This window comes from Chinchilla lanigera, unplaced genomic scaffold, assembly GCF_000276665.1.
Source record: "Chinchilla lanigera isolate Chin_1 unplaced genomic scaffold, ChiLan1.0 scaffold00029, whole genome shotgun sequence".
NCBI lineage: Eukaryota > Metazoa > Chordata > Mammalia > Rodentia > Chinchillidae > Chinchilla > Chinchilla lanigera.
Window position 1 is genome coordinate 7,404,486 of NW_004955430.1, and position 11,906 is coordinate 7,416,391.

Genomic DNA, 11,906 nt, shown 5'->3' on the forward strand with positions numbered 1-11,906 from the left:
GAATAAATAAATAAATAAAAAATTTAAAAAGAGTGATTGATAGGCTTTTTCCAGTGCAGAGAGAAGTAAAGCAGAATAAAATGTCTTTATTGTGGACACAGAGAAGACCACAGTAGGAAAGAAAAGATGTGGAGCTTCTGACAGCCTGGCCTAGGGTCAAAGGTTAAATAGGCCCAGGCTGGAGGCGGGATTTATGGGGCAGACCGCCTGACTGGCAGACCAGGATTGGGCAGGAACATGGGAAAAGGAAACAGGGCATTACAAAAAGGGAAGTAGGAAGTCATAATCTAACTCAGAGGAAGAAAGGTGGGGCTGAGTACATGACCTCTAATGGCCAGCGCAATATTGGCTCGGCACCGTACTGGTTCAGTGCCATACTGGTTCAGCGCCATAGCACGTGATCTCCAGCGCCATATTTGGGTGTTATAGCTACTGGGCAGAAATTACAGTGAAGTGAGAAACCCATCAGTGATGGTTCTGGCACATGCGCCAGAGGCCCACAATGAAGAAATTAAAATGCAGGCTTCCTTGTCCTGATCTTTGATATTGGGCTGGCTGTGACTTCCACCCATGTCCAAGATGGCAGCAGGGTGGCCTTCTTGACCCCGAAGGAGTCTGGCTGTGTCGTCAGGCCTGTAAGAGGACAGAGAGGCTAAGAAACTGCAAATGAAGGCACTGCCGCTCGGGAGTCAGTCATGGACTAGAAAGAAGTCCTTCGCCTGAGGTTAGTGATACCCAACACAGATACAAACAAGGAAAAAAATGAAAAAGAATTAAAAGATGAAGAAATGTATTTATTTACCAAATACTACTGAGAATGGAAAGGAGATTGAAAAAACACAAATGCATTCTATAAGATGATTCCCTGGTTTTATTACAGGCTTCCAGCAGACGATGAAGTCTTGTTACAGAAATTAAGAGAGGAATCCAGAGCTGTCTTTCTACAAAGGAAAAGCAGAGAACTCTTAGATAATGAAGAGTTACAGAACTTATGGTTTTTGCTGGACAAATGCCAGACACCACCTATGACTGGAGAAGAATCAAGGATCAATTATGAAAAAATTCTGAGGGTTGGTCAAAAAGCCGGACCAAAATGCAAACAATTTTTCCCTACAAAAGTCTTTGCTAAACTCCTTCATACAGATTCACATGGAAGAATTTCCATCATGCAGTTCTTTAACTCTGTCATGCGAAAAGTTTGGCTTCATCAAACAAGAATAGGACTCATTTTATATGATGTTGCTGGACAAGGATACCTTCGGGAATCTGATTTAGAAAACTACATACTGGAACTTATTCCTACTTTGCCACAATTAGATGGGCTGGAAAAATCATTTTACTCCTTTTATGTTTGTACAGAAGTTAGGAAGTTCTTCTTCTTTTTGGACCCTCTAAGACCAGGGAAGATAGAAATTCAAGATATTTTAGCATATAGTTTGCTGGATGATTTACTGGAGCTAAGGGATGAGGAACTGTCCAAGGAGAGTCAAGAGACAAACTGGTTTTCTGCTCCTTCTGCCCTAAGAGTTTATGGCCAGTATTTGAATCTCGATAAAGATCACAATGGCATGCTCAGTAGAGAAGAGCTCTTCCGCTATGGGACAACTATGACCAATGTCTTCTTAGATCGTGTTTTCCAGGAGTGTCTCACTTACGATGGAGAAATGGACTATAAGACCTACTTGAACTTTGTTCTTGCATTAGAAAATAGGAAGGAGCCTGCAGCTTTACAGTACATCTTCAAACTGCTTGATATTGAGAACAAGGAATATCTGAATGTCTTTTCCCTTCATTATTTCTTCAGGGCAATACAGGAACTAATGAAAATCCATGGACAAGATCCTGTTTCATTTCGAGATGTTAAGGATGAAATTTTTGACATTGTAAAACCCTTGAAAATTTCTCTCCAGGATTTAATCAACAGTAACCAAGCAGACACAGTTACTACCATTCTAATTGATCTGAATGGTTTCTGGACTTACGAGAAGAGAGAAGCCCTTATAGCAAATGACCATGAGAACTCTGCTGACTTTGATGACACATGATCTCTGAAAGACTAGATTGTGCTCATTAAGATGCTTGAATGCTGCAGTGAAACCTCTGAAGCAGAATCCTTAGAAATGGTCTAAATAAAACACCTCATATGACTATGGAATGTATGTGTTCTGTAGGCGCACATACAAAAAAAGAGTGATGGTTCTGCCAGGCATGGTGGCACATGCCTGTCATCCCAGCACTTGAGAGACTGAGTCAGGAGAATTACCACAAATTCGAGGCTACATAGTGAGTTCAAGGGTGGAATACACAGCAAGACCTTGTCCCAAACAACAAAGAAAGAAAGAGTGATGGTTCTGGTTAGGAGTTAAGAGGACTTTTAGGAGAAAAACTTCCATCTTTTTAGAAAATACACAAATAGTTGTTTGTGGTGTTGCATGTCTGTAATCCCTACACTCAAGAGGCTGAGGCAGGAGGATCTCTGTGAGTTCAAGGCCAGACTGGGCTACATACTGAGTTAAGGGTCAGCCTGAAGTACATAGTGAGACCTTGTCTCAAAAACAAAACAAAACAAAACAAAAAAAAGAAAAGAAAATACACAAATAATCATCAACAAACATTAGTAGGAATATGGAGTGATCATTCTAGTAAGGTCTTAGAACTGAGGAATATGTTATAAGACGATGGAGGAAAGATGATCCTTGTGTTCAAGTGGCAAAGAACTTGGCTGAACTGTATTCTAAGGCTTTTTCATGCAATTGGATATTTAGTTGGGATTCTTTTCTTTTTTTGGTAGTGGGAATTGAACTCAGAACTTTGCACTTGCCAGGCAGGCGCTTGTGCCACTGAGCTATATCCCTGGCCACAAAGTGAAGGGATTTCTAAGCAAAGTTTGAAAGTAATAGCTTAGTTCCAACTGACTGTTTATTGTAAAAGGCAGAAAGAAAGAAACAAATTTTAAAAAGAATTGTTAAGCAAAAAGGACCTAAGACAAAGTGGAAATTTTGCTTCAGGTTGAATCAAACCTTGAGTCCTACCTATATCTGATTTAGATATTTAGATAAAGCTTTTTGGTACTTAGACTTTAAAGCTGATACTGGTTAGGGATGGCCCATTCAGGAGGCTGAGGCAGGAAGATCACTGCTGCATCCCACACAGCTCTCAGTCTTCCCAGGATGAGGATGGTGAGAGGATGAATAAAGAAGGACAAGAGTTGGAATATAGAAAACTGAGGCTGTATGAAGCCCTCTCTTCTGATGGGAAGGAAGAAAGGAAGAAGGAGGAAGAGGAGAAGGAGAGAGCTCCAATGGCTGCAGCACATTTATTTATATACTTGGGAGGTTGAATATCATGTGAAATGTCTCCGCCTAATAGCATATCCACATGGCTTTGTCTCAGGTGTGCTGTCTTCTTGAGACTGGAGTAACTTATCCATGTGACTTCCCTCAGGCACTGTCTTCTTGAGATTAGAGTAGTGTATTCATGGGACTTGCCCCAGGTGCTATGTTCTTGAGGCTAGCTTTGATCGATCTCCAGCTTCAGCTGCTCCCCACATCCATCTTTTCTGCTTTATAGTTATGAGTGATGGGTAGTTATTTGAGGTTGCAGGAGCTGTATTCTCCTTCTTAAATCCTTTCCATTCTAGATGAACTTGTTCAATTTAGGCTAAAGATTCCCAGTCCGAGGATTTTAAGTCCCTGCATATAGCAATTTAATCCTATAAAGTACATTATCCCAGAACAGTGATCAGTTACTAGTATAGTTGACAATTGTTTTATGCCTCTTGTGGTTATATTTTTCTGCTAGATGTTTAAGACCAAATGAAGGTGAGACTTGTATTAATCGATTTTGTTATTTATCAAGGTCAATTAAGTTTCCTCAGAATTTATTTTGGAACCATCTCCTAGTGACTCTCCTCAGGCACACTATATACCATAGATTTTATCCTCTGTAGTCCTACAACCTCCTGATCAGGAGTTTGTATAACCCATCAGAGTTTCAGGATGTCACTGAAAAGGATCCCTCATATCCTGGGCCCTCATTGACCTCTGAGGGCTGTGACCAAAATATTGGCTGTCCTGTTAACCTATCTGTCTTTCTAGTTTTGGGTCTCCATACCTCAGTTGTTAAACATCCTGAAGAGAAGGTTAATGACATTGTGTAATGAAGGCAATGAGCTCAATATTACTATTTTATCTGAATTTCAAGCACTTTAGAACATAAAATAGAGCTGTTATTTTCGAAAAACTATGGATGTTCTAATAGTTGAATCTCTGTAGAATGCCAACAGGCAACAGTTATATAGTTTTACACAGAAAATTTAAAATCAAAACCATTCATAATATTGTAGCATGACAATCATGATGATATTTTTGTCACATACTTAAATTTGCCTTTTGACGTAGTATAGCTCTTTAATCAGTCGTCTCTGTCTAATATTTAAGAAGCTTTTACCTAGCTTGTTGACTTTAAATGAGATGTCACTGAAGAAATTTGTGACATTGTCTGTTTTGGCATCTCTAAGTGTAGTAGCAAATATATAATATATACATCATATAAGTTTTTGTTATAATTACTAACTGGTAACCTCATGTTGGCTTGACATGAACCTCCTATTACAATTATTTGTAGCACTAAGGAAAGGCCAATGTCTGAATCAGAAAGATAAGTTCTATCACCATAAACAATCCCTGTTTTACATTTTGGAAGACCTGTATATTTGGAGGCCTGAATACATTTAATACTCCTGAGATTAATAACAATCAATTGTCATAGCCATATGAACACTTGTGTTTTCTCAATTCAGTTTTGTACTGAAGCATCTGTAAATTAGAAAGCATTATTATTTCATTATTAGAAAACTTAATTTTTTAAATGACCCATATAAACATATCACAATAGTATATTTTTAATAACATTTATTGGGGTGTCTCCCACAAGGTTATGGAGATCATTGGTGCTTCCTATTAGTGAACACAGGCTGGATAATTTTTCCCAGGCAGATGCTCCTTTATTCACCAAAGGGAGCTCTGACCAATGATTTTCCAAGCCCAAAGGGTTTCTAGTTACCTTAACAAATTTCTGATGACCTGTGAGAAAACCAATTTTGATATATTGACCAGCTGGTAACCCAGGTAGAAGCATGCCTTTTAAATCTATAAACCAAATTAAATTATGAACAAATGACCCAAAAACAGAAAAGAAAAAGATAAAAGGGAAAAAATTATTGAGCTCAAATGTAGAAGCTGTTCACAGATAGGACAAACAGACAAACAACATAAACAATCTGCTTATAATATCTGAGTGCACTCAAATATATTTTTTGGCTAAATTAAATTGTAATAACTCTTTATAATTTTAGAAGTTTGTAATTATAAATAGACTAGTCAGGTTTTTGTAGGTCAATTAGCAGTGATCTTGTACAAGAAAATTTGGAAGAAACAAAGCCTTTTATCTACAAATAATGTATAATTTTGTATTTTATTTACTTTTAATAATACTGCCAATTTTTGGGTCCCTTTCTTTCACATAATCTCTAGCTCAGTTGTTTCTATACACTCTGTCATCTACTCAGATCTTCTTTTCTCATTTTTGGTTACCATGTCTTGGGCATCCTGGGTCAATTTCCTTAATTGACCTAAGGTCAGGTCTAGCCTCATCTTTGTCTGTTGGCTTTGGAGAAGTCTCTGAGGCATCACTGACACAGGACTGAGCATCACCTTCTTGAGAGATGGAACCAATTCCTCTTCTGGATCCGAGTCCATGATATAGCCTAACAGTATGCTTTGGCACCCAGATAGGCTGTTCAGAATTCTCTGTAAATACACAAGCATGCACTTGACCCCAAATTAGCACTGTACTAGGTCCTTTCCATTGTCCAGTATGAAGATCTTTCCAAAGAACCCTTCCTAACTTCTTTTCCTTTGCCTTATTGAATTGTCTTTCTGCTGCTGTAGTGACATCTCTAGTAGGATTTTAAGTTAATAGTATATAATGCCAAGTGAAGTCTATTATGAGGTGTGAATTTTGTAGGGAAGGATTCCAATTTTTGTTTTTTTTTTATTTGAATTTTGAGTGCAGGGAGCACATTCAACAATTCCTTGACCTTGAGGAGTGTAAGGAATTCCCACGGTAAGGGAAATGTGAAAAGTTTCACAAAATGTTTGGAAGGCAGTGCTCATATAAGCTGGGCAATTGTCAGTCTTAAGTGCCCTTGGGCAGCCAAGGGTACTAAAGGCATGCAAGCAATGAGCTATGACATGTTTAGCCACTTCACCAGTGCAGGAGGAAGCAAAACTAAATCCTGAGGAAGTATCCACTGAAAAGTGAATCCAGCATAGACAGCCAAACTCAGGAATATGAGTGACATTCATTTTCCAGAGATGATTTGGATATAATCCTCAAGGATTAACTCCCATAGGGAGTGAAGAAAGATGTATTACACATGAGGAACATTGTCTAACAATTTGTCAAGCCTGGTCTCTAGTTCAAAGGAACTGTTTGTGCAGTGCTGAAGCGTTCCGATGGAAGATGGCGTGGGAGGCAGAAGGCTATTGAATGGTATCTGAGGGAGCAACAACAACAATGACAGCAATCCATCTATAGTAGCATTTCCCTTAGTAAGAGTCCCTGGCAATTGGGAATGAGAACATAAATGGCCAATAAAACACGGGACATGGTGTGACTGAATGACAAACTGGAGAGTATGAAACAAATGAAAAATATCTTCCTGGTTAGTGTGAACGGTGGCAGTTTCAACATGGCACACCACATCGCAAATATAATCACTGTCTGAAAAAAGGTTAATTTGAGTGGATGAATGATCTTGAACGCCCATATAACAGCCTGCAATTCAGTCTTTTGTGCACAAGAAAAACCTGTATCCTATATTCAGGAAGAGGAGGCTGTAATATAATCTCCCCTGCTCAAATAGGAGTCATCTGTGAAAACAGAGACACCTCCCACAAAGTGTGTAAGGGAAGCAAATTGAATTAATTTGTCTGGAGGATAATGAAAATCAATAACACCAGGGAAGCTAGCTATGTGGTTTGCCAAGAGGGTGAAAACTGCCATAATCACTGTTGTTGAACAGAAGAAAAGGAAATAATAATATTTTGCACCTCATGTCCAAGAAGCTGAATAGCACGCATCCACCTAAGTGTGATCTGTCCTGCCACCACATTATGAAAAAGAGCAATGGTTTTATGTGGAGCATGTGGTATATGTAGTCATTGTAGAGGGCCCTGAGACTGCCAAAGAACCCCAGTGGGCATATGTTGAGTTGAGAAAATAATTAAAACATTGGAGAAGATGGGTCAACTCTAGAGAGCTGAGCATTAGAAAGAGCCAGACTATCTTTGTTGAAAGCAGTTTTAGGGGCTGGGATTTAGCTCAGCGGCACAGCACCTGCCTGGCAAACTCAAGGTCATGAGTTCAATTCCTGGTACCAGAAAAAAAATGAAAAAAAAAAAAAAAGAAGAAGAAGAAAAGAAAAAAAAAAGCAATTTTAGCCTCTGAAATAAGTGCTCTTGGAGAGGTGGGGGCCGGGTTCCCCTTGAGAATGTCAAGGAGAGGGGTTAAATCATGAGTTGTTAGCTTAAGAGCTGAATGGAGCCTATCAATATTACCAAGTAGAGTCTGAAAATCAGTTAGGGTTGCAAGATGATTAACGTGGGTCTGTACAGTTTGGGGCCCAATATTTCTCTGTTGGATAAGGTGACCCAAATATGAAAAAGGTGCCTTAGTTTTCACCTTTTCAGAGGCCACCACTAGGCTTGCATTATAAAGGGCATCATCCAGTTTGATAAATATCTGGTGCAATGTGGACAAAATTCATGTGCTAGAAGAATATCATCCATGTAAGAATAAGATAAGCATATGGATGAGCCTGATGGATTGATAAAATGGCTACAGCTACAAATTCTTGATATAGGGTTGGATTATTTGGCATTCCTTATGGAAGACAATACCACTGGAGATGGCACATAGGGGCCTGATGGTTAATGGAGGGTAACCTAAAGGCAAAACATTTTTTATCTTGAGGATGGAGACGGATTGTTAAAAAAAAAAAAAAAAAAAAAAAAAGTCTTTTAACTCAGTCACTGTGAGGGAAAAATGTAAAGGGATAGCTACAGGACTGGGTAATCCTGGTTGAAGTGCTCCCATAGGCTCCATGGTTTGGTTAACAGCTCACAAATCCTGTAATAATCTCTGCCTTCCTGACTTCTTTTTTATTCTGAAAATTAGAGTATTCTAAGGGCTGTTGGAGGATTCTAAGTGTCCCACCATCATCTGTTCATTAACCAGTGTATGAGCTGTGGTAAGCTTCTTCTAAATGAGGGGCCATTGATTGATCCAAACAGAGTTATTGGGTATCCAAGTTACCTTGCATGCCATCTGTGGGATTGGAGAAGAAATCAAGGCCTTTCGTGAAAATGAGTTGCCTATGCCAAAATGGTCTTTCTTAGGGATAACTGGAAGAGGTTCTCTCTTTCCCTGCTTGTTTTTACCATGCCCTTGAGTGGGAAGGAAACCTTGTTGTAACATCTGATGAGTCACCAAAAAGACTGGACTTGCCAAATATGCCCCCAAATCCTGTAATACACCATGACCTCCAAATGATATATGGGGGAGGACATAAGGTGAAAAATGTCCAGTGTGGCCTTCTGCATCCCTCCAAGTTAACAAATTAGCACTTCTACTAGAGTGAGAAGCACTGTCAGTCCCCTGTAGATCTGTAGTTCCTATATCCAGGGGCTATGCCATAGGCCAATGGTGTTGGGCAATAAGTGAAATGGCTGCACCTGTGTCTAAAAGCTGTTAGAATGTTTTTTCCTTCAATAACCAATTTCATCTTGGGACAATCCTATTTAATCTGTTGAACCCAATAAGCATCCAAAGGCCCCAAACCTCTGGATCCTCTTTCTTTATTTATAGATTTTCCAATTTTTGTCAAAGGAAGAATGACCAATTGAGTGATACAATAGTCTGGGGTGACTTGAACAGTGTGTTGAGTAGTTTGAACCATAACTTTGATTTCCCCTATATAATCAGTGTTATTGACACCAGGCAAAACCTGGAGACATTTTAAGGTGAGACTGCTCTGGCCTAGGAGTCCTACTGTTCCTTGAGGCAAAGGTCCACAGACTCCAGTATCAATAGGCTGGGGTCCCATTTCAGGAATTAGTATAAATCTGGAGGAGGGACTGAGGTCTAAGTCTCTGGTGTCTTTTGTTGCCTGCTGGAGGTGAGAAATGTGCTTGGCAGTGGAGGGGAGGGCTGGTGAAGATTTAGGGAAAGTGCCCCCGCTGTTTGGTGGGCCAGGGCAGGCCCCGCTGGAAGCTTCCCAGAATAGGTCAGCCTTCCACATCAGCTTTGGATCTACACTCATTTGCTCAATGATACCCTCATCTACACCTTGTACAGATACTAGGAAGTTTTATTGAAGAGATGAATAATGGCTGTGTTGCCCTTACTGGTGCAGCAGAGCAACTTTGGGCAAAATGTCCCCTGCTTCTGCAGCTGAAACTGGTAACCTTGTTTCTTTTCCTCTTTTTTTTTTTTGTTTTTTTTTTTTTTTTGAGACTGGGTCTCGCTACGCAGTTCAGGCTGGCCTTGAGCTCACTTTGTAGCCCAGGCTAGTCTTGAACTCACAACAATCCTCCTGCCTCAGCCTCCCAAGTGCTGGGATTACAGGCTTGTGCCACCACACCCGGGTCTTTTTCTCTAAACTGTGGGTGAATAGCCTGTGTAATAACTGCTGCCACGGCAGCCCCGTGAATGTATAAGTGGCCAAGGTCTGCACAAATCTGAATCATCTCAGACAATGTAGCCCATTTTTTATGGGCTCATAATGCCCCTTTACACCATTTATTTGCATGTTCAAAGGCCAATTGTTTAATAATTAATTTGTTAGCCTCTGAAGTTTTTTTTTTTTTTTTTGGTTTTTCTCCGGTACCGGGAACCGAACTCACGCCCTTGCTCTTGCCAGGCAGGCGCTTTGCCACTGAGCTAAATCTCCAGCCCCAGCCTCTGAATTGTTAACAATCTTCTCACTAGCCTGCAATAGGTATGCCACAAAATCCTGAAAAGGTTCATCAGGACTCTGGCAGATAGAAGTCAGATTAAGGGACATCTCACCCTTTGAGGGAAGTTCCCTCCAAGCCCTTATGGCAGCTATTTTATGTTTTCTTTCTCTTTTTTTTTGAACCAGAAATCAAACTCAAGACCTCACACTTGTCAGGTAGGAGCTGTGCCACTGAGCTATATCCCCAGCACAAAGGTGTGAAATGTGTATGTTTTCTCTTTTGGGGGGGCAGCTATTTTAATTTGTTCATATACTTGCAATTCAAAAATTAGTTGATTATTTGTGGCAATAAAGGCACCTTTTCCAATTAATGTATCTTTTGTAATGGCTGTGCTGTGAGCAGCATTGCATAGTGCCTGATCTGCATACAATTCAAAAGTTTTCCTTCCACAATAAATAATCCTCCAGACTTAAACATGGTTAGTTTTTCCTTTCTAATCACTTAGGGTCTTAACTTGTTGTCCTATAAGCTCTATTAAACCTAAGGTAAAAGGGCCGTGGTGCCATAGGTAGTGGTTTTAATTCTTTTAGGGTCTGAAAAGATATGGCTTCATGAAGACATCTGACCTGTCCCAGGTTATTAGGGATTTGGAGTTTAGCAACAGGATAGATATGCTGAAATCCCTCCAGGGACTCCCCTGCCCATTTGGCTTCTTTTAATGCCAACTGCAAGAGAGAAAGAGAGGATGATTCTCCTCCTTGAGAGGCGGAAGTTTCGACCTGTGACATAGCAAAGTTTCTCTGAGCTGAAGAGGCAGAAGCTGCCACTTGTGACACAGTTAGTTAATGTTATCAGTTTTACCTTGGGCAGCTGTGAAACTGAAGCTGCAGCAAAACACTCTTCTAGAGGGGAAAGGTCTTTCTTGCCTCCCACTGTTCCCTATCTCACTGAGCGAAGCTAGAGGGCTCAAGATCCATTGGTGGGGCTGTTGCTCCACCATTCCTTTTCCACTCAGGTCCCAGTTTTAAAATAGTGCTTCAGGCGGAATCCTCTGTGGTCATGAGTATTGAGACACTCCCTGATCCAGGTCCACATAGAACAGTAAATACAGGAATCCATAATACAATGGGGATGTGTATACATCTATTGTTCTTGACAACCTACTTGCCTCATGTTTGACACTTGATAAAATCAATACATCTTTCTCTCTTTGGTTTATCTTAAACCTATATCTCTCTTTGGCTTCTCTTAAGCCTGTTTCTGTCTTGAGTGCACACAGCTAGACATCTCCTCTTACCTGCTATCCGATTCATTTCCACACTCCTTAGGTCCGTGTTCAGGCGCCAAATGCTGCATCCTGCGCCGCTCTCATTCCCAGGGTGAGAATGGTGACAGGATGGAGAAAAAAGGACAGGCGTCAGAGTACAGAAAACTGAAGCTGTACGGAGCCCTCTCTCCTGATGGGAAGAAAGGAAGGAAGAAGGAGGAAGAGAACGAGTGAGCTCCAATGGCTGCAGCATGTTTATTTATACACTTGGGAGGTTGAATATCACATGAAACCTGTCTGCCTAATAGCTTATCCACATGGCTTGTCTCAGGTGTGCTGTGTTCTTGAGACTATGGTAGCTTATTCATGTGACTTGCCTCAGGCATGTCTTCTTGAGACTGGAATAACTTATTCATGTGACTTCCCTCAGGCTCTGTGTTCTTGAGACTAAAGTAGTTTATTCATGTGACTTGCCTCAGGTGCTGTGTTCTTGATCAATCTCTAGCTTCAGCTGCTGCCCACAGATCACCACAAGTCGAAGGTCAGCCTGGGCTACATAGTGACATCAAGGCCAGCCTGAACTACATTGCAAAACCTTGTCTCAAAAATCCAAAAGG

At 40.5% G+C, this 11,906-nt stretch overlaps 1 protein-coding gene across 2 annotated transcripts in view; it reads left to right on the forward strand.

Moving 5' to 3' along the window:
- LOC102016298 (serine/threonine-protein phosphatase 2A regulatory subunit B'' subunit gamma-like) overlaps positions 1–11,724 on the forward strand; it is a 19,169-nt gene extending 7,445 nt beyond the window's left edge. The window contains exon 2 of one of the 2 annotated variants that reach the window (XR_001234551.1): positions 11,351–11,724. Coding sequence is in view for 1 of the 2 variants with exons in the window: in XM_013515604.1 (XP_013371058.1) it covers positions 881–2,045 (1,165 nt within the window). In the remaining variant the exon portion in view is untranslated. Of the gene's footprint in view, positions 1–880; positions 2,046–11,350 lie in introns of those variants that run through there. The other variant, XM_013515604.1, reaches the window with a different exon arrangement.
- Positions 11,725–11,906: the final 182 nt, after the last annotated feature.